Below are 26,004 nucleotides of genomic sequence, written 5' to 3' on the forward strand. Positions count from 1 at the left end.
CAAAACTTCACTGAGACAATTTGAACATCCCAACCGCGGGGCTAATTGTACGAAAACGGTGGTAATCATCATCATGCTCCAGTGCGCTGGCTGGAGAGATTGGATTGGAAGTACGCCACCGTACGCCCGGCCAGTATCGCTTAGAACGAACGGTGGAAACGACGCGTCTTGTCAGTCATAAATTGTAATGCGGTTGACTTATGTTGTAGGCACTTTGTTAACAGGTTATGCCTAATTTACGCTTTCCGCGCCGTTGCTGACACATTGAACCATTTAACGGGCCCCCAGCCAGAAACGACGCAGTCGGCCGTGAAGGGGTGTGAAATACAGAAGCTCGCCGCGGTAGTGATCGAAGCCTCCAATAATAAGCAGGTGTAAAACGTAGGTGTAACATATAATTATCATCGACTTATGATTTTGTTATGATTTGGTTTTTGTGATAAACAAAGTGAGTGGTAGCTTTAGAGTTCGATGGAACAGTTTGGTGTCAGTGTTGTTAATTTATTCATTTGCGCAAATATAAAATTTAGTCGAGAAATGGAGTAAGACTACACTACTAGTTCAAAAACGAAAATAAACATTTTTAGAAACTCAACTTTATTTAACAAAACTGTCAAAAAACTATCTGCATTTCAGCAGAGCTGTGTGATTTAACCTTACATTTTAGTGAAACTTTCATTTTTTAGCAAGAAAACAGACAAACAGATAAAGCAGATGGAAAAGTTACATGAGTATTGCCTCGAGAAACATGAAAGCGGCAACGTTCATTGTTTGTCCGGCTTGTTGATACAGTGCGCACGTGTACTTGTTTTGAATTATCAGTTGATTCAAACTTTCACGTCATTCCAGCCGCTCACAGCAACCGTGTCTGTGCTAAATGCTACCAAAGCTTACAAAACTTTTGAACGACTGAACCGATTTTCATGATTTTGATACCAAATGAAAGGTATAATAAATTCTTTATATCTTTTTATCTGTTGGTAGAAGCGATATGAACCAACTAGCACAGCGTTGTCTAACAGTTGAATTATATCCCGAAAATGTGTCTGTTTTTATCTCCCTAGGATAAAACTGAACCTTATCGTGGTGTAGGGCTTTTTAACTAATCAGTAAATGAACAGCGGTCACGTTTACTTCTGAATGTGGGTATATATCAAAATACTTATGTGATTCGTGATGATCGGGGTAAAAATTTACCAAATGTGATTGTTGCGTTGTTCAGAAAGTGCTTTTATTCCGTTTAAGAATTAGGCCAGTATGGGGATCTCTGATAATTAATAGATGAAGTTTTCTGGGATTCATCCCTATTTATCACAACTGTCACAAATATCTCCGAAAAATGTCGGATTGATTGAGTTGGTCGGGGGCTTAGGGTTAGTAAGGGGATGTAAGCGGGATGCCAGATCCGGTTGGATGCCGAAGGAGCACTCTGTAATGATTACGGGTAATAGCACTTCTTAGTCCGAGTTTCGGCTAGGCGGTGCTGCTAGATAGAGTGGGATGTTTACATTGGCCCCGTGGCTGTCCTGTGCTCTGATGGCCGCCCGCGGGGTCTGTCGATGGGAAGGGGTCGAGTCTTAGAGAGACGTTTAAGCCCAGAGCTTTACAGCACTAGCTCTTTGGTCTCGAGGGTTGGAAGGCGGGCGAGTCAAATATTTTGAAACTTCTGTCGACTATCGCGAATGTCCAGCTTGTGCTGCGCTCAATTTACTTTGTATCGTGGGACAGTGCATGAATGCTAAGAGGATGAAAGGTTAAATTTGCCCTGATAAGTTGATAACCACTAATGCTCCGAAATTTGTCTTATCTATTGGTTCGTTTATGATTTATGCGTACGTTTTTCTACGAGCTGACCCTTCTTTATCGACAGACTTCACAGTCGGCTATTAGAGTACAGAATAATTACGAGGCTAGTGCAACAATCCTACTGACTCTATCTAGCAGCACCGCTTAGCCGAGATTTGAAAATACGACGACTGGCTTGTTAGACCAGCATCGTACCTCGAAACTAGCTAAGCGGTTTAACTTAAATTACTCTAACTTTTGAACCTTTGGGTAAAATAAACTGAAAATTTGCATGGAGAAAGTTCTAAGTGCATTGTTTCTACCGTGTCAATCTTTTTATCAGATGCGCAGCGAAATGAAAAATGCGGTCAAATATATTTTATTAATATTTTTTGAAACGGTGGTTCTACAACTGATGAAGGGATGGTACGGGAAAGTAATGAAATTTTTCTGGAAAATGGAGGGGAGTGTAGAGGAAAGGGGGGGGGGAAGGTAATAGGTAGCTGCGCTTAACAAGTTGCCGTTGTGACTCCTATCTTTTGTCCAATGCTGGAAGGTGCATGGGTCGAACCAAGCTATAATCAAAGATTATAACCGGATTCAAGCCCACTTCCACAAACATTTCCAATCTTTCGCCTCCATTTTCCAAAAAAATTCATTACTTTCCCCAATCGTCCCTTGATCAATTGTAAAACCACCGTAGCAAATAAATCGCGATTTCGACTGTTTACCATATCCTAAGATGCCTAACTACTATTCGCAAGCAAGGTAGTGAAAGACCAGCCAAAATTATGGACGCAGAAGGACATCATTCTCTTTCTCGTTTCTTCAACAACAAGCCCTCTGTCACTATGGGCCAGAAATTAAAATTTCGTGACAAAAATATTTACGGTTAAACGGCATGTCTCAGCACAATGTAGTCTTCGGCAACTTTTTGAATAAAAAATTGATGCATATTTTGAAGGAGACATCCAATATTTAAGCGTTACTCAAACAACAATTTAAGTAATAATATTTTGAGTAAACTTTTTTTCATCTTTTTGGTTTCAAATTATTAAAGGTAAATCAATTTCAAGTAATTTTTCTGAAGATATCAAACTTCTACCTTTTACCCATTTTCAGCAATAGACCTTATAACTACCCCTCAAATCACATTTCTTCTTGTAACATGTTTCGTGTAACATTTCAACAGACAGCTCAATGTGATGTTCTAGACAACATTTTGCACATAAAAGACGAATATTTTTGCTGAAGACTATTTTGCTTTTTCTGCATTAATTAATAAGATATAACTGTTATTAGGCTAAACCCGTCTGACGAAAAATGTGTATTTTTTCAAGGGCGGTGTCTTTGGAGAAGTAAAATAATAAAATATAGCGCATCATCCTGCACTATTAGGGTGACTATGAATTCACCTATTAGGATGATACAAACTTTTGTTGATTAAATGATTCTAAAAAAAAATTTTCTCCAAAAGTTGCAGAACATACAAAAATAAGCAACTTTGCTGAATAAAGTAACTATCTATCTCTTACCGGTTGCGAAATATAATGATGTGTTAAAAAAGAGCACTTAAAAATCAATTACACTCAATAACTTTGCACACGATTATTTTATTGCTTTCAAGTGTTCTACAAAGTTATTCAGTATGTTGAAATACATATTTTCTGTGAAGACTGTTTGACGCTAGGACGCATATTTATTAAGTTATAAAATGTATGAATAAAAATCCGTACTATTCCTAGGTATTCCCAGCCATGGTTTTCCCAGGCATTCTCTGAAATACATATTTGGGCAGATAAATTTAATAACTCCCTACAAATTGGTATTCAAAATAGTTACAGATACTTGCAGATGGCAAAGATATTCAGATTTTTCATCAGATGGTTTTTACTCTAAAATCAGTTATATCGTATTAATTAATGCATATAAAGCAAAACAGTCTTCAGCAAAAATATTCCTTTTTTATGAGCAAAATATTTTCTAGAACATCACATTGAGCTGTCTGTTGAACTAAACATGTTACAAGAAGAAATGTGATTTGAGGGGTCGTTTATAAACAAAGGTCTATGGCTGAAAATGGGTAAAAGGTAGAAGTTTGATATCTTCAGAAAAAATACTAGAAAAAGGTTTGTCTTTAATATTTTGAAACCAAAAAGGTGAAAAAAAGTTTACTCAAAAAGTTATTACTTAAATTGTTGTTAAAGTAACGCTTAAATATTGGACGACCCCTTCAAAATATGCATCAATTTTTTATTCAAAAAGTTGCAGAAGATCACATTGAGCTGAGACATGCCGTTTACCCGCAAATATTTTTGTCCCGAAATTTCAATTTCTGGCCCATAGTGGAGTGGTGGCGGGTAACATAAATCAAGGGTAATATTCACAGCTTGGGGAGATTACCAACGTACATTTGGCAGAAGCCGGTTAGCTACGGTGAACAGGTCGCAGAGCCGTTTTCAGTTCTATTCAACAACTCCGTGGTTACGCAAAATAGAGAGGTTTAACGAGCGAAATGGCTTGACCAAGTCTCAAGCGACATTTTTTTAATTTTTTTACCCATTAAGCTCCTCACATTTTCCAGCAGAGATAAAAAGCTGAAACTTGTAAGAAAGTTTTGTTTTAGATCAACTAAGAATAAACCGCAGAGATGTATTTTTAATTTAATTTCAATTTTTCATTTCGTCTCTATGTCCCGCAACGGTACGCTGAAAAAATCCAAGCGCAGAGACTTGCAAAGAGTAGGGGGTGGTATGCAGTTTTTACATAGATTTGTCGTTCCGGAGAGGTCTCGTTTACAGCGATTTCGCCTTCGCTGAATTAACAAGGCACGTTATGTTTACATGGCTGTAATTTTGTTATATGTAACATCTAAGCTTTGGGCAAAAACAGATCGATTAGATTTTTTCCGAATCTTTCTTTCTTTCTTAGGGTCAAAGTTAATATCTTGAACTGTAGTATGATTTAGGTTACGTAACGTTATGTAATATGTTTGTCTACCCTATTCCGCTTCACTCATGTTCCGTTAGACATATTTCCGTTATTTTGGGCGCACTGCCTAACTTGTCATATCAGTACGCGCCAAAATTCTTCAGTGTGTGTGTGTACGAAAGATTATTATAACCGACATGATAGGACATGAAAGATTAATTCCGTATTGTGCCATTGTTGGAGGAGGACGCAATAAAGTTCAGTTTGCATGCTAAGAGTGTTTCCGTTATTTAGTTTTTCGTCCTCCATAGTGTTTTCTGTTCAAAATTTCCGCTACCACAACTTCAGAAGTGGGCCGAATTAGCTTCCACCATTAGATGGCCGTGGGGAATAAAAGCGGATAAGCAAAACGTTGGTTCCCAGAAACGTTCCCAGATTTCTCTGAACCCTCCGCCGCTAAGCCCATATTAAGATCTGTCAAACAAAACCGAGTTGTTGAAAATCGGACGATTTGTTCAAACGTTATTCAAACTTAAACATTTAAGTACCTTGCATTAAACCGCTCAAAACGTGTAAAACCAAAATATATTAATCAAGGGTCGATTGAATTTCTGTCTCCTAAAACCTCCACATACCAAATTTGCTTCCATTTTGCTTGATTACTTCTTGAGTTATGAGGAAATTTGTATTTGACGGACAATGGCAACTCGCTTGAAATACAAGAAAAAGTGAGAAACATTTTATTATTTCATAGTAATTTTCTTCACTTGCTGATACTCCCAATCAGACAAGAAAAGCAGAATAGCGAAGAAAACCAGTTGATTTGAGCATATAGGTATAGTGGTGTATAGGATTTAAAATGGTAATGAGTTGATTTTCCCAATTTTGCGCATGGTTGGATTGAAAAAGACAAGCGCTGAAAAATTATCATATTTCCCAAACTCAAGCATACTTATGGAGCTGCTTTTGCACTATTTCTTTGACCTAATCTCGTTTTATTAACCCTCTAACGGGCAACATCGTAAAAACGCTGTGATCAACTGAAGTTTTTGGAGCGTCTTAGTAGAATACGAAGCCTGAAATTAAATTAAAAAGAAAATTTTCCAATTAAATTCTACTATCTACTACTACTAATAAACAGTAGAATTTAATTGGAAAGTTTTCTTTTATTGTTGCAGTAGAAAGGCTATGTCACACCGCTAGGTGGATTAATTCGGGTTTTTATTTGTTTGAACTGCAAGGACAAAAAACCAACGGAAGCTAAATCTAAGCTAAAAGTAACTGCCACTTTTAGAAAATCAAATTTGAAGGCAGAGTGATAGAGTTTTGAACAAAGAAAATCTAGTCCCACAATATACCCGTCCGTCGAGTGTTTATCTATCACTTCTATTTTTATTTCGTCTCTTAATCATAGCAAGGTATGTCGCAAATCGATTCTATCAGCGGACTACCCGGTAAAGCCGAGAATCTAAAACTATGTTGATTAGATAGCATCGGCAGATAATGCACCGAAAGTTGCTCAAAGGTTAACAACTGTCTGTCTCCTCGTGTCCAACCGCGATTCTACAGATAGCCATATTTAATCGCATCCTTTATCACGCCGCCCATCCGATCGGCGTACCGCTGCTGGGCCTCCGTCGACGAGGAGAAAGCAGCCGCCGCATCACCGTGGCTGTGTACATCATCCGGATCGGTACACAGAATCGGTATATCCAATGCAGTCATTATAACGGCAAACTTGCCGAAAGTTTTCAGCTGTCTCAGCAGTGCCGTCAGCGGGAAGACATCCGTCGCTTCGCTGCCCAGTTCCTCCAGAAGGTCTTTCAGTGCGGTGTAGTAAATCCGTACCATTTCGTCGTAGTGATTGTCACGGAATGGTTTGTCGGTGCAGCAGAACAGGAAGTACAGCAAATCCAATGCCGGAGATCCGTATCGAGCTAACTGCCAGTCCAACAGAATAACGTCCCGTGGAACACCATCCTAAAAAATACAAATCAAGAAGTTATCCAACAAAAACGAAAACAGTCTAACTTGTGTTTTACCCGATATCTGAAGAGAAGATTATTTATCCAGCAATCGCCGTGATTTAACACGGCATAAGGTTCAGCTCGTTCAGCGTCCACACAGTTTTGCAGAACCGCCAGAAAATCGTTCCGCAGTCCACTCATTTTAAAGTTAGCTTTCGCATCCTCCGGATCCAAAACAGAAATAGCAGCATCCAGTGCAGTTGCGAACATCTCCCTAAGTTGTTCGTTTTCCTGCATTGCCGGTACCATTTGATCCGGGACCTTGCACATCTCAAACAAATCCGGTCGCTGGTCTTTCATTGCCAGTGAAAGAGCATGGAAGCGACCCAACTGTATCATCAGCAGTCGTACGTGTTCGTAGTTGACAGGTTCGAGCTTGGCCCAGCGTACGAATTCTCGAGTGCGTAAGTCTTCCATGAGGATCAATGCTTCTTCGCTGGCACTGTCGAAGCGTGTCAACAAACATCTGGGCACATTGAAGAAACCGGTGTCCAGTTCGTCCGTTACACCTTTCTGCCGTTGGAATTCGAACATGGTCGGCAAAAGGTTGGCGTAAACATCTATCTCCCTGGCGAACAGGTTAATAGAGTTGAACTGCATTCTCCGAACCAGATCTAACGGGGGAATCTTGCAGAGAAGACTTAGCTCCCGCTCCCCCTCCATAATGGTAGCTTTGTGAATCTCACCAATCAACCCCTCACAATCGGAATTCTTGTCGATTACTATCTCAAACTGACCAGGAGTAAATCCCTGTTCTGGGGCAATACTGGCAACGCATATTTCGACGAACCTTGGAATGGCCACGGGATCCGTATCGACAATCGGAACTTCTTCCTTAAGCACGAACGATCCATTTCCGCTGTCCGTATCGACTATTGGAACCTCTTCTTTGAGCACGAACGATCCATTTCCGCCGTCCGTATCGACTATTGGAACCTCTTCAGTCAGCACAAAGGAACCAGTTGCCGAAGGGGCGTCCGCTTCGGGGTTCAAATCGAACGATCCACTCGTGGCATCCGGTGCATCCCACTCCGGTGGTTGAACTTCCGACGAAACCATCGAGGTTGGTTCCATTGCCATTATGGGCACCGCGGTTGTTTCGGCCATCGCTCTCGAATGAACTCTGTCTTAACCGACAAATGTCACAAATTTCGCACGACTGAGGCCAGCAAATGACGCGAGCTAGATTCTTAAAGTTAAAATCCCGATAATACCCACCCGAAGCCTGATGCGATTTGCGATTTCGGTATCTAATCACCGCTTGCAGGCGATAACAATCATGGACACACATGTAAATGCAACAACCAGCCAACCAACCAACCAAAACCAACCGATGCCGGTGGAATTTGCGGATTTTTGCTCTTTGTGCTTCCCCGCCAGCCTGGGCGTAAACTGCCGGATATAGTAGAGAGTTGGCACTGCCAGTCATCTATTTTCAACGAAATTGCCAGGGAAAATGTACGCAATTCTAATGGAACTTGTGTTTTGCTTCGTATCATAAAATATTAACATACGCGCGGACTTACTTAGCCAACTATTGGCCTTAAGCGTAGGGTGGGGCTTAAGCCTTCGAGTGATAGCCCATGAGTCGAAAGATCTAAGGGATTACCACATTCTGGAAGCCATCAACAGGCGACAACCCACGAATCGAAAGACCTAGGGGGTCGCGATTGAAAACTCCTAAGAGCTTAAGTTGGAATATAGCGAACGGAAGAGTAAGGCTGTTTTATTTTAGTTTATGACTCATTGTTTGCTTACGCTATTTGATGGTGAATTTGGATCACGGATTACGTATAGTACACAATCTAATCCTATTCAATAACAGCCTGTATAGAGTTATGCAAATTAATTCCTTTATTCATAAACAAAACCCTCTGATCCCGTAAAAAATTTACAAGCAATTGAGAATTTGCAATAATATGGCTGTTTTCGCGGGAACCACGTGGTTCAAAATAACGATAATCGAATTAGAAAAAAACGCGGGAGATTATTTCACTTTGAATTTATTTTCAAAACTGATCCTCGGGATCGAACTGCTGGCCCTATTTATAGGTCAGCTTATTGTAGTGCCGTGTGCAAATCACAATAGATTCGCGCTGCCGAATAACGTACAGCACACAGCCTAATAATTTTTGACAATAGACTATTGATTCGATTGTTGGGTGTCTTATTGTTTCTCCCCAAATGGGAAATCGCCTGATCGGATGAATTTTATAGCAAGTAATAGACAAAGGGATCTATCTGATCGCCGCTTGATAGCGGCTTGGTATTGAAATTTAGTCTGCTCTAGGATGCCCGTCTGATCGGGTGTCTGATTGGTGCTATGCATTGGTCAACCAACGTGGTTGACCATCAAGGTAAGTATTTCTATTTTTCAGATTCGTTGGCCCGCCAGATGGGTTGGCCACAATGGTAAGTATAAGGTGTCGGCCGCTACATTCCGCCCACCAAATTGTATATTCAATTTTATTTCTACAGATTTATATTTTTATAAATTTTGTTTAAATAGGCAGTTTACTGAGATTAGGTACTGATTGTACGAGTTCACTTTGTTGTGTCTTAACAGTTGCTAGTCTGGAATGCCCATCTGGGCTGCTGTGTATTTTGATGATTCGCCCTACCGTCCATTGGTACCCGGGAAGTTTTTGCTTTCTGATCAGCACCATGTCGTTTAGCTGCAGGTCCTTGGAAGTGGTGTGCCATTTTCCCCGGATCTGTTGCTCTGGTATAGAAATGCCAATACCGGGGGGTATTTTGAAAACCGGTTTTTCGGTATTGATAAATGCAATACCGGTAAAACCGGTAAAAAACCGGTGAAAGTTAACATTTGAAAACAGCATTTAAAAATTATATGATTTGAAGAGAATCTTTCCATTATCAATGGTACTCAATTATTTTAATTGAGCTAGTTCATTAAAATAATAATATTTAACAATGCGAAGAGCATTTACCGTGTCATCTTTTAAACGAGAACAAATTTTAATGAAAATCTTCCGGAGGCAGAGAATCTTCATTCGGTGTCCACAGAGAAAGAAAGAACCATTCCTAGTGGTAAATTAGAAATGTGTCTAGGAAAACCCTTGTTCAAGAGGTTACTGAATACTGACATTTATGATAAATTATAACTGAAAGTTCAGTTGACCTGGTTCCTCTGCCTACTCGGTTTCTGAATTTATTCCATTGACTTTTAAAATAATAAAATCTTGCAGAATGTTGTTTTCAAAACATCCTTGAAGCCTTGAAGAATATTAGAAAGTCATCCCGAATAGTGTGGTTAATTATAAAACGAATAAATTTAAATATACGAGCTCTCTCTGAAATTATTCCGATACAGTAACTCGAACAGCAGTTGTGCGGTAACTGAAAGGTGTTCCGAGAGTAATTTTAGAGTTCGTAGTTCGTAAAGTTTGCAATTTTTCCGGTACAGCAATTCGACAGCAGCAGACTAGAACCAGGCACTGCGACAAAATCTTCTTTCTTCATGAATTCCTTATCGCTTAAGTAAAGCGTATCGTTGCTTCTCAGATCGGACAGAAACGATCGAAGCGATGATTGAAGCCCGCAGAATTGTCTCAGCCCTGCTAACAGGTTATTCTAACTAAACATAAAGTTATTTCTATTCCAGTTTGTCCTAGCAACCGAAAGAATTTCTTTTCCGTGTTGTGTTCTGACGTTTCTCTAGAGTTAACAGAGTATTTTCACTGAAGATTTTCTGAACAGCTTCACTGATATCGCACATTTCTTCTGTCACGCAATATTCTTAATTATTTGACGCATACAAGCAAGAAATCGGACCTACTTTGCTCTTCGCAAAACGCTACGATCAAGGAGCATATGCCGCCGTACGAAGTAGACAATGTACAAAACCCTTATTTAACCGGTAGTTCTTTACGGACTTGAAGCTGTGACATCGTTCACGGTGGAAATGCACGCCTTTGTCGTGTTTGAACGGAAGATGCTACAGAAGATATTTGGTGGAGTACAAACTGAAAGCAGAGAGTGGCAGAGGCGCATAAATCACGTACTAAAGGCATTGCTCGGGGAGATTCATTATACAGCTGACGAAAGTCGGTAGGCTACGGTGGGATGGACACGTCGAAGATGCCAGAAGACAGTTCTCTTCAACGACGCTATCGGCACCAGGAACAGAGGGGCTCAACGTGCAAGATGGCTCGATCAAATTTGCGACTTCTGAGACAAATGGGAAATTGGCGACGAGTAGCCCATGAAGTGGAACGAGTTGAATGTAGACGACTGCTTGAAAAACAAGGCACTCTGGTTCTATGCTAGCAGCGGTGAGGTATTTCGGGATGTTCCCTTTGGAAGAACTACATAATTGAGTTATTATTTGTAGAATCTTCAATCATGAAATTAAGTTTACCCTTTGTTTCAAAAGTTTTACCAGCGATTTAGGCTTCTTGAGTTATTATTTGATCATGCAAAAAAAATACCGAAAATACCGGTTTTTGATCGAGGAAAAACCGGTAATTCGGTATTGGAAAATAGCCCGGTAATACCGGTAAAACCGGTTTCAGTAAAACCGGTATAGCATCCCTACTCTGGTAGGTATTCTCGTCGCCATCGGTCCCAAAAGTGTTGTTTTAGCTCGTGAAGATATTTGAATCGCACTTCATACGGGTGATCTTCGCTTGGTGTGTAGTCTGCACTATTTTTCGTCGTTAGAGGTCTTCCTACGAGGAAATGTCCGGGAGTCAATGGCCGCAAATCATTCGGATCACTAGATTCTGGAGAGATGGGGCGAGAGTTGAGTACTGCCTCAATTTCCGCCAATAGCGTTGCGAATTCTTCAAACGTCAGTTTTGCTCCTTGGGTAATAGTCGTCAAATGTTTTTTCGCTGATTTTATAGCGGCTTCCCACAGGCCACCCATGTGTGGTGTACCTGGTGGGTTGAAATGCCAGCACGTTCCGCCCATTGCCAAGTAGTCCGAAACTCGCCTGTTGTGGTCGTTTGTTCGTGCCTTTTGAAACCACTGCTTCATCTCCTGCGCCGCTCCGACAAAATTGGTGCCATTGTCGCTATAAATATGTCCGCAATGGCCTCGCCGAGAGACGAACCGTCTCAAAGCAGCTAGAAACGCCTTAGTGGTCAGCTGGCTAACTGCTTCCAAATGGACTGCCCGTGTTGCGAAGCAAATGAATAATGCTATGTAGCCCTTTGTTGTCGGTGAACCCGGTGCTCTTCGTTGTACTAGCGTGATGGGTCCTCCGTAGTCCACACCAGTAATGTAAAATGGAGGTGATGGTTGCGTTCTTTCGACGGGAAGATGCCCCATAATTTGCTGAAGCATTCCTCTGTTTGGATTTGCTCTATGACACGGAACACAATTCCAAACCGTTTTTCGAGCCAAATTCCTGCCACGTGGAATCCAATAAGTACGCCTAACTGTAGCTAACAGCGATTGGGCGCCTAAATGATGATTTCTGATATGTTCGTAGCGAAATAATAATTCAGCCAACCGACTGTCCGCTGGTAAGATGATAGGATGCCTTGCTTCGTACTCCAAATTGGATAACGCCAACCTGCCGCCCACCCTGAGGAGATCGCCATCTATAAATGGAGATAACGGTAGAAGCGAACTTTTGGACGGCAGGGCACATGCGTGCTGAATGGCATTAATTTCTGCTCCGTACGTTTGTTGCGCGTCCCGGACTAGTAAATTTTGCGCCGCAGTCAGCTCAATCGGTACAAGGTATCCGCGACGTCGCTCACTCCTTCTCAGTTGGCAGTTTGAGATAAATCGCACAATCCATGCCAGTACTCGGATCATACGCGGGAATGATGAGATCTTGTCCAACAAAAATGCCATGTCCAATTTGTTTTCGATGATGACCGGATAAGCTGATAACGCTGGCTTTCGTTGCTCCTTTTTCACTATGTGAGATTCTGCCACTGATAATGTTGATTCTGACTGCTCGTTTGTCTCGCCAGGATTCCAATTTGGTCCATTCCACCATAGCTGACAAGATGCTAGTGTTGAAGGAGCTGCTCCTCGACTGAGCAGATCTGCCGGATTCATCTCACTTGCAATGTGCCTCCAATTAACCGCAGGGATTACGGTGTTAATTTCTGCCACTTTGTTGGCAACGAAAGTTTTCCATCTGCTCGGATCTCCTGCAATCCATGCTAGAGTAGTAGTCGAATCGCTCCATGCCACCGTTCCTCGCAGGTTTACTCGTAGTGTTGCCTTCACCGTTTTCACTAGTTGGGCAAGCAACGCAGCTGCGCATAATTCCAGTCTGGGTATCGTGGGCCGATTAATAGGTGCTACCCTTGCCTTGGAGCACAGAAGTCGAGAGCTAGTCTTACCGGTATCGTCGATGGCCCGCAGGTAGAGAACTGCACCGTATGCAAGTTCGGAAGCGTCACAATAACCATGCAAATAGATACGTGTTGGATTGTCCAGTCCGATGCAACGACGCGGAATTTTGATGCGCCAGGATTCTTGCAGATGCACCAGAAAGGTTCGCCAACGTTGGTTGAACGTTTCCGGAAGAGCTTCATCCCAGTCGATATCGATTTTCCATAGCTCTTGCATGAATACCTTTGCCATGACCGAAACAGGACCGATCAGTCCAAGAGGATCGAAAATTTTTGCAATCGTAGAAAGTACCGCTCGCTTGATGAAGCATGTCTGCGTAGGGTCAACATCTACGTTGAATGTGAACAAGTCCTCTACTACCTGCCACCTCACGCCAAGGGTTTTTAATGTTGACTCTGGATCGAAATAATGAACTCGTTCTAGTGCTCGTTCAGCTGCTGGAATGTCCGCCATAACAGTCCGGTTGTTGGATGCCCACTTTCGGATTTTGAAACATCCTTTCTGCATCAACGCTGTAATCTGCCGCCGTTTTGTTATTGCCTCCTCGACGCTGTTGGCCCCAGTCAGGCAATCGTCGACATAAAAATCCTTGATGGATTCTTTCGCTATGAGAAGCTCGCTTCCCTCATCCTCTGCTAACTGTTGCAAGGTTCGGGTAGCCAGATAAGGGGCACAAGTGGTACCAAACGTAACGGTGTTCATACCATACTCTGCCACCGGTTGACCCGGTTCCTGCCACAGCATCCGAATGAGTTTGCTGTCCTCACTGGTGACCTTTATTTGAAGGTACATTTTCTCGATATCCCCTGTCAACGCAATGCAATGCGTTCGGAAGTTCAAAAGAATATTGTACAAAGTATCCTGAACTACTGGTCCAGTCATCAGGATATCGTTGAGTGCCAAGCCGTTGGTAGACTTCTGCGAGGCATTGAACACGACCCGAAGTTTAGTTGTGCTGCTGTCTTCCTTAAGAACGCCGTGATGCGGGAGATATATTATTTTCTCTGGATCCTTGGCAGGTGCTATGCAAGATGCGTATCCCGCTTGGATATACTGTGAAATGTAGTCTGAATAACGGTTCCATTGGTCTGGATTCCTTTGCATTCGTCTTTGTAGGGAATTGAATTGGTGCAACGCTGTGTATCCGGTTTCTCCCAGAGTGGCAGGATCTTGACGAAATGGTAGCTTGACGATGTACCGACCACATGTATCGCGCGTGGTGGTATTCCGATAGTGCTTTTCGCATAATTGTTCCTCCTCGGTGAGATGCTTGATGGGTGTAACGTTTTCCAATTCCCAGAATTTACTAACTAGTTGATTGAGAGAACTTTCACCTCCGGCTGCTTCTACTACTAAGCTGCTGTAGAAACATGTAGCTTCACCTTTGTTGTCCACAGCTGTGTCGCAAAAACCAGCCACCACCCATCCGAGAGTAGTGCTTTGAAGAACAGGTTTAGCTGGTCCCAGTGAGATTTGCTCTGGATTGAGCAGTTGGTAGAAAATACTCGCTCCCAAGAGCAAATCGATTTCTCCCGGAGAATTAAAGCGTTCGTCCGCCAGCGGAAAGTCTTCCTGTAATCTCCAAGACGAAGTATCCACAAAGGCATGTGGTAAGCGTTCTGAGATTTTTGGTAAGATGGCACAATTTACTTGTTTTATAAAACTGGATTTCCTGGATTGGAAGGTGATCTCGACGGCGTTATTGATGTCCGTGGTAAGTCCGGATATCCCGCGCAGTGGCATGTGCACGGCTTGTGGGATTAATCCGAGTAGCTTTGAGAGATCGGATGTGATGAAGCTTGCTTGTGAGGCTGAGTCTAGTAGTGCTCGCGCCGAATGCAGCTTGCCTCGAATGTCGCGCACGTTGACGACTGCAGTGGCAAGGAAGACCGATGAAAAAGCTTCGTTGATAGAAAGATTGCTGATAATCGGGAAAGAAAGACGAGCGTTGCCCTTCAGTCCTTCATGAAGCAGCGTGTGATGTCGTTCTTTACAAGTTTTGCAAGAGCCAGCTTGACAATCGCCATGTTTGGATCGAAGGCAGTTCTTGCAGATTTGATGCTTTTCCACTAATTGAAGACGCTCAGCCGGTGTCGCTTCTTTAAAACATTTACAGAAGAATACGGGATGCGTATGTTCGTTGCAGATTTGGCATCTATTGTGTTCGATAGAATTCACGGACACAAAGCTGTTACAGTTCCTTTGTAGTCCTGCTCTGTTTGTTCGTTGACCATTGTTTGCCAGGGAAGAGTGAGACGTTTCCATGGCATATGATCGCTGTTCCAGGAATGTGAGAAACATTTCGAAGGTAGGTTGTTCCTCGAGCGTGGTTGCTTGATTGAACCACTGTTGACGAGTATCCGGATCGATTCGAGTGAGTAGCAAATAAATTAGCCAGCAGTCTCGTTCCTCTCGTTGCAGTGCACGCAAAGCTCGCACCACGTCGTCGGCCGTTTCGTATACTCGTCGAAGGGCACCAGCCGATGCAGCGGGAATCGATGGGATGTCGAGAAAACGTTGTAAGTGATGATTAACTATCTGGTCCTTTCTATCGAAACGTTTCCGTAACGCTTCTAACGCTCCGTCGTAAGCACTATCCTCCACTTTCATGTGTTTGAGCACTGCTGCTGCACGTCCGGTGGTGTAGGTTTTTAAGTAGAATAGTTTCTGAGCCTTCGTCAGGCGAGTGTTGTTGTGAACCGAGCTCAAAAAAAGATCGTAGAAGGAATTCCACTCTCCGTAGTCGCCCGAGAAGGTTGGAAGAATTCCTTTGGGTAACTGCAGTTCTGGAACAGTTGCACTAGGGTATGCAGCGTCTGGCCCTGGCTGAGAGGCCGTCGTTGATGGTGTTCCCATGATGACACTGTCCCGTCTGACGATTTTACGACGGAAGTCCGAAATTGCAGCTCTAGCACGGTTGTACAAGCCTTCTAACTCGTTTGCTTGTTGGATAGCCAGTTTCGCAGCGTCGTTGTCTTCCAAAGCGTCCAGACTCTCGTGGTGTACCGTCCGAAACTCCTGCCAAGCTTCTAGTAAACTGTCCATTTCAATATCCAGCTCGTCTATCCGCACGGTGGCTACGTCTAGTTGATTGACTCGAATCACAATGGCGTTCATCCGTCCTTCTGTGGCGGACCGTCGTCGTACAAATCTATCCATAGTCTATCGTGGATCACTGGTATCCTGTCTACAGCGCCAAAATGTTTTCGCGGGAACCACGTGGTTCAAAATAACGATAATCGAATTAGAAAAAAACGCGGGAGATTATTTCACTTTGAATTTATTTTCAAAACTGATCCTCGGGATCGAACTGCTGGCCCTATTTATAGGTCAGCTTATTGTAGTGCCGTGTGCAAATCACAATAGATTCGCGCTGCCGAATAACGTACAGCACACAGCCTAATAATTTTTGACAATAGACTATTGATTCGATTGTTGGGTGTCTTATTGTTTCTCCCCAAATGGGAAATCGCCTGATCGGATGAATTTTATAGCAAGTAATAGACAAAGGGATCTATCTGATCGCCGCTTGATAGCGGCTTGGTATTGAAATTTAGTCTGCTCTAGGATGCCCGTCTGATCGGGTGTCTGATTGGTGCTATGCATTGGTCAACCAACGTGGTTGACCATCAAGGTAAGTATTTCTATTTTTCAGATTCGTTGGCCCGCCAGATGGGTTGGCCACAATGGTAAGTATAAGGTGTCGGCCGCTACAATGGCACTTCTTATTCTTGTTGAATATCAAAACGAATCAACTTATACTGACTAACTTTGAAAACATTCGGCTTCTGTGGGAGGCAAATAGGGCAGAAGTGTGAAGGATGTAGAAAGAAAAGCGCGAAAACAAGGAGTATATTTTCTTCCAGTGTTGCCTATTTTGCATGTATGCTTAGTGCATGAACAAAAAGGAAAGACACGTGAGGCTCAAAATAGGTCGACATTCGGTGCACAGTGGTCCAAACAGCAAAATACGTCATCGTTTGATATAGCGCCGAAACATGAAGTTTTTCGCATATTGTGTCTTTAGGAATATTTCTTGATATAACAAGCCCCTTCTTGTGAGAGAAATCTTTGGGTGATTAATTCCCTTAAAAGTGAGATACGTACTTTCAGCAAAGTTGTAGTAAATATCAATACACACAACTTTGTCAAAGACACTATACTTCTATCTCTTCATGGAAATTATCTATAAAGCGTTATTTGTGGACAAACCCTTTAAAAAAGTTTTTAAACCCTTACTTATTCTGGTCAATTTTTACGTGTTCATAGTGTTCTAGAAAGTTGTTTATCTTGCTAAAATGAACGTTTCTGTAGAACATTATTATATGTTATTTTATAAAGTTTCGGAGATTTTGAGCTATTTTGGTAAAAAACAGTACTTCTTTGAGCTTAAATATTTTCCAAGGTGGCAAAGTGGGGCTTTTGATCTCGCAATCGATTTGCCGATCTCTCCAGTGACCTTTCGATCTCTCGTACGATCTTTCGATTTTGCAGCGTATATTTCGAATACGCCAGTGATTTTTAAATCTCCACCTCAATTTTTGGATCTAGCACTCGGTCTTTCAACGACGTCTCTATCATTAAATTTCATTGTCTTTCTTTGATCTGGCACCGATCTTGCGATCTAGCCGTCAATTTTTGAAATTTGATTTCGATTACACAACCACTCTTCAATCGCACAATTCAACTTTCGATCTCTGTCTTTTGATCTGGCGTCAATCTCGCGATAAGATCGTGGATTTTTCGCGTCGATTTTTGAAATTTTATTTCGATTACACAACCACTTTTTTGATCTCGCCACTCTCGATCTTGGTCACACTCTCGATCCAATCCAAACCCACGATCTAGGTCACAGCTCCGATTTCCGTCGATCCCTCGATCTTCGTCGCCCTCTCGAACTCCGTCGTTCTCTTTATCTCCCGTGCTCTCCTAATCAGTGTCATTCTCTTATGGAACCTAGGAGGGGAGTTTTTCGGCTTTACAAAATCGATTCTCTTTTGCATCATTTCAAAAGATTAACATAACATGTTAATGAATGTGTTTCTGTTGCCGTTAGGATAAATTCGAAAAATTAAAGAAGTGGCAGTGGTCTGTGCCGATCGTGGCGTGAGTGAATACAAGTTTCAATAGCTTTTTTCTCAGCACAAACACATTCGAAATCGACTTTTTAAATGTTTTAACTTTTGTATTTTTAAAGAAGGTTAACTAGCTAAAAAACGATTAATAATCAAAACTTAATATTTACTGTGAATTTTATAGGGGGCCATCCATATACCACGTGGACGGCTTGGAAGGGGGTGGGGGATATGAAAATGTCCACGCTTGTCCACGGAAGGGGGGTATTGAAAATGTCCACGTGGACAATTTTTTTTTTCATAAAAAGAATAGAAGTTAGAAGAAATCTGGAATTAATCTATTTATATAGGAGGCTTGTATGTACCCAAAACCAGGTCTTCTTTTCGGGTTTAAATTGATTTTTCTCGGTGAAACCATTAAATTATAACTTATCGTTAACGTTTCAGCTTACTGTATTCAGCCATCCTCAGAACTAAATTATTTATTATTATTATTCTTTACTAATAGATGGGGCCGTTGGTTGGTTCGCTCCAAACTAATTTATTTAAAAAGAAAGTACAATTAACAATCTTGGCTGAAACAGTGAACTGACAACGGCAACAAATGGTTTGAGTTTGAATTTGAATGTTTATAACTTATTTGTAAGTGAATTTTGTAATTTGAATTTTATGCCAAGATTGTTAATTGTACTTTCTTTTTAAATAAATTAGGATGGCTGAATAGAGTAAGCTGAAACGTTAACGATGTTATAATTTAATGGGTTCACCGAGGAAAATCAATTTAAATCCAAAAAGAATAACGTACGGTGATTAAAGAAGACCACAAAACCAGGTCTTTGACAGGACGTCATTCGAGGCGATTCGGTAATTAAAAACGGGCCCCTGACAAGACATCATGTTTTCGTAGCAATGAGTTCTATTCTCTGTCACCTCACTGGTCGACTGCTGGATTGCTAGATTGCTCAACTGGTTGACTAGACTGTTCGACTGGACTGGTCGATTGACTGCTCGATCTGATTGCTCGACTAAACTGTTCGACTGAACCCTTAGATCCGACTGCTCGAATCAACTGCTTGATTGGACAAATCGACTTGACTGCTTGACTGAAGAGCTCAATTTAACTGCTCGAGTGGACTACTCGACTTGAATGCTCGATTCGACTGCTTGAAACATTTGTTCGACATACTACTCGATTTAACTGCACGATTGAACTGCTCGACTGGACTATTCGATTCGATTGCTCGACTTGACAGCTCCACTCGACTGCTCGAGTGGACTGCTTGACTGGACTGCTTGATTTTTAAATGCTCGACTCAACTGTTCGACTTAAACACTCGACCTGATTGCTCGACTCAACTGCTTAACTTAACTGTTCGACTCGACTGCTCGACTCAACTGCTCGATTCAACTGCTAGACTAGACTACTTGACTCAACTGCCTGACTAAACTACTCGACTCAACAACTCGACTCGACTATTCGAATCGGCTGCTCGACTCAACTGCTCAGTTCGATTGCTGGATTAAACTGCTCGACTAGACTACTCGATTTAACTGCTCGACCTGACAGCTCGATTCAACTGACGACTGGACAGCTTAATTCATCTGCTCAACTAGACTGTCCGACTTAACTGCTAGACTTAGCCACTCGACCTCAACTGCTTGACTTTACTGCTCGATTCGACTCAGCTGCTCTATTTTACCGCTCGACTAAACTGCTCGATTTTACTGCTTAACTGCTCGATTTCACTGCGAGACTTAACTGCTCGACTGAGCCACTTGACCCGACTGCCCGCCTAGACTGGTTGACTGAACTAGATGACTCGACTGCTCGACTCAACTGCTCGACTAAACTACTCGATTCAACTGCTCGACTGGATTACTCGACTGGACTACTCGACTCAACTGCTCGATTAAACTGTTCTACTGGACTGCTCGACTGAGTAGCTTGATTTCACTGCTCGACTTAAACACTCGACCTGACTGCTCGACTACACAGCTAGACAGACTGGACTACTCGACTCAACTCAACTGCTTGACTCAACTACTCGATTGGACTATTCGGATTGACTGCTCGACTCAACTGCTGTACTCGATTGCTCGATTCAACTGCTCGATTATTCAGCTGCTTGACTGGACTACGCGACTGAACTGCTCGATTCCACTGCTCGACTGAACTGTACGATTCTGCTACTCAACTGCTCGATTTCACTGCGAAACTTAACTGCTCGACTGAAACACTTGACCTGATTGCTCGACTAAACTGCTTGATTCGACTGCTCGAATTGACTGCTTGACTGAACAGTTTGATTTAACTGCTCGACTCACCTGCTCAACTCGATTGCTTGTCGCGATATCATATGGTCGGTGTAAAGTCAGTGTTTAGATTAAGACTTTTAAGATACGAACTGTCTGTATGACAAACTTGAGTCGAAGACTGAATAATAATTAAAAAAAATCAGACCGGACCAAGTCGAAAAATTTAAAAAAATGAGTTTATGACAGCAAACGATCAAGAATTTTCTAAGCAATATTTTACTCTAATCAGATTACATAAATGTTGCAAACAGCCAGAGTCATAAGATGGTTTCGAACGATTCCGGATGTTCCGGAATGTGGAACATGAGCTTGCGCTCTACAGGATAGCGTAAGATTCATTCTTATTGACCACAAATGAAATGGATAACTTTTGTACACTCTGTTAAGCAGATTTCAGAGCTTTATTTCTCATGGTACTTATGATGTCAAAAAATCCCACTGCGATCTGGAATATGTCCGGGGAAATGGAACCAAAATTTATTAACTTATTTTTTAATTAAAGGCCAATCTAATGTGGTTCTTTTAAGACTAATTGCATAAAAATCGAATGAAAATAAGTGGAGATAGAGCCAAAAGTGTAACTGCAAGTACCATCATTTTTGATGTCGGGGACGTAAAGGTTATACTTCCGATCTCCTGATCTGGATTTCCTCGATCTTTCGAGTTCTTCCTCAATTCCGATTTTCACGACAGGAATTCCGATTCACCGATCGTTCGAGTTTTCGATCTCACACTCTATTTTTCGATCTTTTGTTTTGATCTCGCTCCCGATCCTTTGATCAAACAATTGAGCTTTCAATCTCGGTTCCGATTTTTGGATTAAGCCGTCGACTTTTCGAAGTCGCGTCTATCATTCGATTTAGCCGTCTATCTTTAGATCTCTTCGTCGACCTTTCAATCTTGCCGTCGATCTTTCGATCGCGTTGTCGGTCTTTCAATCTCGTGTCGGTCTTTCGTGTCGATGTTTCGATCTCGCTATCTATTATTCGAACTTGTAATCAATCCTTCAACCTCACCGTCGATTTTTCGTTCTCGTCATCGGTCTTTCGATATCGCAGCTGATTTATCGATCGTGCCTGCGACCTAACTTTAAATCTCGGCTTTAAATTTTTTGACTTTAATATTTTGTTTAATATAATATTCTCGTCCTCGATCTTTCGCATGCATCATTGAACTTTTGCTCTCGCCCTTGAACTTTTGATCTTGCCTTCGATATTACGATTTTGTCGATTTTTCAATCTCTCCCTCGATCTGAACTTTCAACCTTTCAATTTCGCCGTTAATCTTTCGATCACTTTGTCAATTTTTCAATCTTGCAATTTCGATGTCGTCTCTCTCTCTCGTTCTCTACCAAGATGATGGTGATGATGGTCCCACCACATATCCCCATATTCTATCTCTCGTTCCCTCTCATTCTATCTCTCGTTCTCCCTACCTCTGTCTCTCATTACCTCTCATTCTATTTCTCGTTCTCTCTCATTCTGTCTATTGTTCTCTGTCATTCTGTCTCTCGTTCTCTCTCTTTCTCTCAGGCTTCTGTCGTGCTCTGCAAAATATCTCAATTCTCGGCGTTTTATTGGCAAAGCACAGAAGACGAATCTATTTCCTCTCTTTCTCAGTCGGATGTTATCTTCTCCTTTTTTCTTTTCTTTTCAACGACGTATAGCAGTCGGCTTTACTTTTCTGTTGGGGAAGAATAAATGCTTAATGCGAGAAATGTAGATTCAGGCAAACTGAAAATTCTTGATATTAGGCCAAAAATATAGACTTAGCGAAGGTGAGAGTCGAACTCACAGCTCCCAATCTCTAGTTGAGCGTGTTGTTTAACCAATTACACCACTAAGCCGTCTATACTCTGTGGTCTTACGCTCAACTAGAGATTGGGAGCTGTGAGTTCGACTCTCACCTTCGCTAAGTCTATATTTTTAGCCTAATATCAAGAATTTTCAGTTTACCTGAATCTACATTTCTCGTATTAAGCATTTGTTATCTTCTCCGACGCGACGAGTGTTGTTTTGCAGTGCTTTGCTGCTTTGCTCTGTCGGCGAGTGAGCATCAGTTTGGTCTCTTAATTTCTTTCTTTCTTTTTCTGCCGGAGCGCTACCGAATGTATGCTCTCAAGGTCACGGAGCAAATCGTTCCAGTCCAAAAAAATTGCCTATCGCATATTCTCTTTGTGACACGGAGCGAATAGTCTCGGGTCTCCAGTGTGCGACGAAAATATTAGCTCGGCTTGTCGTTGTGCTCCTTCTGCGCATGATGAGTGGTCGTAGGAGAAAACAGTATTCAGGCATCGTCCGAAGGGAGAGGAAGCGGTTGAAGAGAAAACGAAAGCAACTTGATCGTTGTGAGAAGCAGATTGCTCTGCCTCTGCATGCATGAGATGAGCAAAATGAAGCCTGCTCTCTCTAGGTCACACCCTCCGAGCTCTACTTATCTTCGTCTTTCTTTTAGGGGGTATAGGAATGGAGTTTTTCGACTTTACAAAATCGATTTCCGTTTGAAGCGTATAGGACACTATATCTTGATAGGAGGAAACAGAGACCAAAACGGTTACATTTTTTCTATACATTTGCCAATATGCAGTGGCATGTCAGAATCTCAGCCAATACCGTCGCTTCTTCGTTGTTTCTGTATCGAGAGAGGCTATTTTTCGATTACGTACATGATAGTAAGCAAACATTCTTATTTGCACTGTGACCAGTCGCAGAAAATGTCACAGTACAGAAATGACACGCATTCGCCGCTTTTTGCTTACAGTGCTAACTGGAATAGTATGGACAAGTTATAGAGAATAAGAGAGCTTTTTTTACTCAGCCCTCCGTACAAACACAAACATTTTGAGATCGACTTTTTAGATGCTTTTATTTTTGTATTTTTAGAGAAGGTTAACTAGCTAAAAACGTTTAACAATCAAAACTTAACATTTACTGTGTATTTTATAGAATCGAGAATAGAGAATAGATTTTTTCCACAAAAACTTTCATTCTAGGTCAGCTTAACAGACTCTGCGCAATAGGCCCAAAGTTTTTATGAAGGAAAGTTTCAAAAAGTGTTGAAAAACCATTACGTCTAACCGTCACACTTCTGTCTTTTGAACCTTAATCTTTTCGAACAATCGAAATAAATTTAGTTTATTTTTGTTTTTAGCTCCAGAAAATGTGTTTCCGTGACTTTAAGCACAATTTTGAACTATTTTTTAAGAATCGATTTCATTCTTTATTTGAAAGGCTTTCAACCAGCAGCTGGTTCGCTTCTTAGACATTTTGGACTATATTGGAATTTTCATTCTGGTCTTTGAAAATGCTCAATCGTCATGACTTCTTTTTGGACTATAGAATAAGATTAGGTGTGATTTTAGGGATGGTTGGATAATTTCGAAATTCTCATTTCCGCAACAGATGGCACTTTATGGCACCTTCGAAAAAAGCTCCCACGCTATCAAACTTATCAAAATCAAATTCTAAAGTTGGCTTGACACCCATTCACTAATTTGCTCCCATTCGAAGCGAACTGATTAGATAAGCATTAGCTGATTTTACACCGCTTTCTTTTCTTCTTTGTTTTTCTAGTAACAACAGTCCCATCGTACACGCTGCACACGGTAAGTCACATTAGACAACGTTCCTCTGCCTCAGCGGATTTCATCATCACCATAATAAAGAATGAGCCAAAAGCCACCGGCCGAACCAAGCGCCGGGCTCCCGGAGTTTGTCGAAGCAGCGGTTGCGAAGACAGCACGCGAGTTGGGATTCACTGCCGGCCAGTTTACGGTCAGCTTCGAACCCGGATCCAGCTGCGATGGGTTGATCGGTGAAATCTACCAGGCAACCGTGACGGAAGGTGCCCGCGAGGTGGTACTTTTCTGTAAAATTCCACCGCTTGATCCGGCACGCCGCGAGCAGTTCAATTCGATGGGGTTGTTCCAACGGGAGGTGAAATTGTATTCCACCGTCCTACCGGCAATGTTGGAATTTCAACGGGAAAAGGGTGTTTCGGAAGAGGATGGTTTCTACAGTATTGCTAAGTGCTATTCCACCTATCTGGATATGGAAACGGAAAATTCGTTAGTTTTAATGGAGAACCTACGGACTAGAAATCTTCGTTCGTGGAACAAACTGGAGCCCATCGATTATGATCACGCTCGTTTGTTGATGATCGCACTGGGACGCTTTCACGCAATTTCACTAGCCTTGAAGGATCAGCAACCGGAACTGTTCGAGCAGTTTAAACTGCCGGACGTTATGCTTGCGGCTGTTAAGGAGAACGAGCAGATGGTTGGAATGTTTGAAGCTGCACTCGATAACGCTGCTTCTTTGCTGGATTTGCACGAGACAGAGGCTAGGTCGAAAATGGACAAACTGAAGCAAAATTATATGTCCGTAGTGGAGACTTGCCTTGACGGGAACCAAGCGGAGCCGTACACTGTGCTGAATCACGGAGATTGTTGGGTCAATAACATTTTGTACGGATATAAGGTAACTGCTTTTAGAATGTGATTGATTTCGTTTGAAATTATTAGAACTTAATTTTAGGGCGATTCACCGAACGAATTGGTCCTCATAGACTGGCAGTTGGCCCGCTACGTGTCGCCCGCCTTGGACGTGCTGTACTTTCTGTTCTGCTGCAGCGATCAATCATTCCGACAGAAACACTACGGTGAAATGTTACGCATTTATCATACATCTTTGACGATAATGCTCGAACGACTCGGTTGTGATGCCGCCAAATTATTTCCTTTCGCTGCCCTCGAGGAGCAGCTGGTTCGGTTCGGAAAGTTTATCCTAATCATGGGCTCGTTTGATATTCCCATTCTGTGCACCGATCCAGCTGATATGCCCGACCTGGGTGGGGACATTTCGGAAGCTTTTGCGACCTCCCCGGCAGCGCAGCGAAGGTACGCCGGCCGAATGCTAGGATTGATTCACGACGCGATAGAATACGGTTATCTATAGATAAGTGGCAATTGAAATAAATGCTTATTGAGTAATAAAACTCGTGACTTTTAATTTTTATGCTTCAGGCTGATAACTTAGGGGTTTTTATCGAGCTCTAGTTAGGAAGGGTTTGGGATTTTTTGATTCAATTTTTGGTTTTCAAATTCATTGAAAGCAGTAGTAGAAACTATGTCGAAACATTCTTTACGAATTATTTACGAGAAAAGCTCACGATTATATGATTCAGATGTAGAAATTTAAGGCCACGGTCACAACTACGTCAGTGTATCGAGAAACCCGTTCTCGTGCGTTATCTGCCATAGCTATTCACGTTCGACTGTATCGTATGCTGTCTTGAAACCCACGGAAATTTGACGCGTAGCCATGTTTTACTCCCGACATTTCTAAAGGATTTGTCGTTAGTGAAAATTGTATCCGTAGTAGTATGGGCTCCCATAAAGCCAGCCGGATACTGCTTTACTGGTTTTACTGGTTCTTGATTTTTGAAGTCACGGAACCGTCACTTTTCAATTATGTGTCAAACGTAGAACCTTTTCGAGAGCTTCAACCACTCTTTTATGTTGCAGTCTT

General features: G+C 42.0%; 2 protein-coding genes across 2 annotated transcripts in view; one reads left to right on the forward strand and one right to left on the reverse strand.

Annotated features, from left to right (window-relative positions):
- Window positions 1-26,004, reverse strand: part of LOC128744706 (G-patch domain and KOW motifs-containing protein-like) — a 61,081-nt gene that overhangs the window by 10,441 nt on the left and 24,636 nt on the right. The gene's annotated exons all lie outside the window — the stretch shown is intronic.
- On the forward strand, window positions 128-25,449 carry LOC128744708 (uncharacterized). The gene is made up of 3 exons (XM_053841892.1): window positions 128-381; window positions 24,049-24,954; window positions 25,012-25,449. Exons 2-3 carry the CDS (start codon window positions 24,142-24,144, stop codon window positions 25,429-25,431), a joined length of 1,233 nt encoding a protein of 410 aa, XP_053697867.1. The 5' UTR covers window positions 128-381; window positions 24,049-24,141; the 3' UTR covers window positions 25,432-25,449.

The sequence above is a fragment of the Sabethes cyaneus genome, chromosome 3 (genome assembly GCF_943734655.1).
Source record: "Sabethes cyaneus chromosome 3, idSabCyanKW18_F2, whole genome shotgun sequence".
Taxonomy (NCBI): Eukaryota; Metazoa; Arthropoda; class Insecta; order Diptera; family Culicidae; genus Sabethes; species Sabethes cyaneus.

What these genes read in the sequence shown, in the direction of transcription:
- LOC128744708 (XM_053841892.1), top strand. Translation starts at nt 24,142, where the DNA reads ATGAGCCAAAAGCCACCGGCCGAACCAAGCGCCGGGCTCCCGGAGTTT. An exon ending in ACATTTTGTACGGATATAAG is followed by an intron (nt 24,955 to 25,011) that starts GTAACTGCTTTT and finishes ACTTAATTTTAG; the next exon opens with GGCGATTCACCGAACGAATT.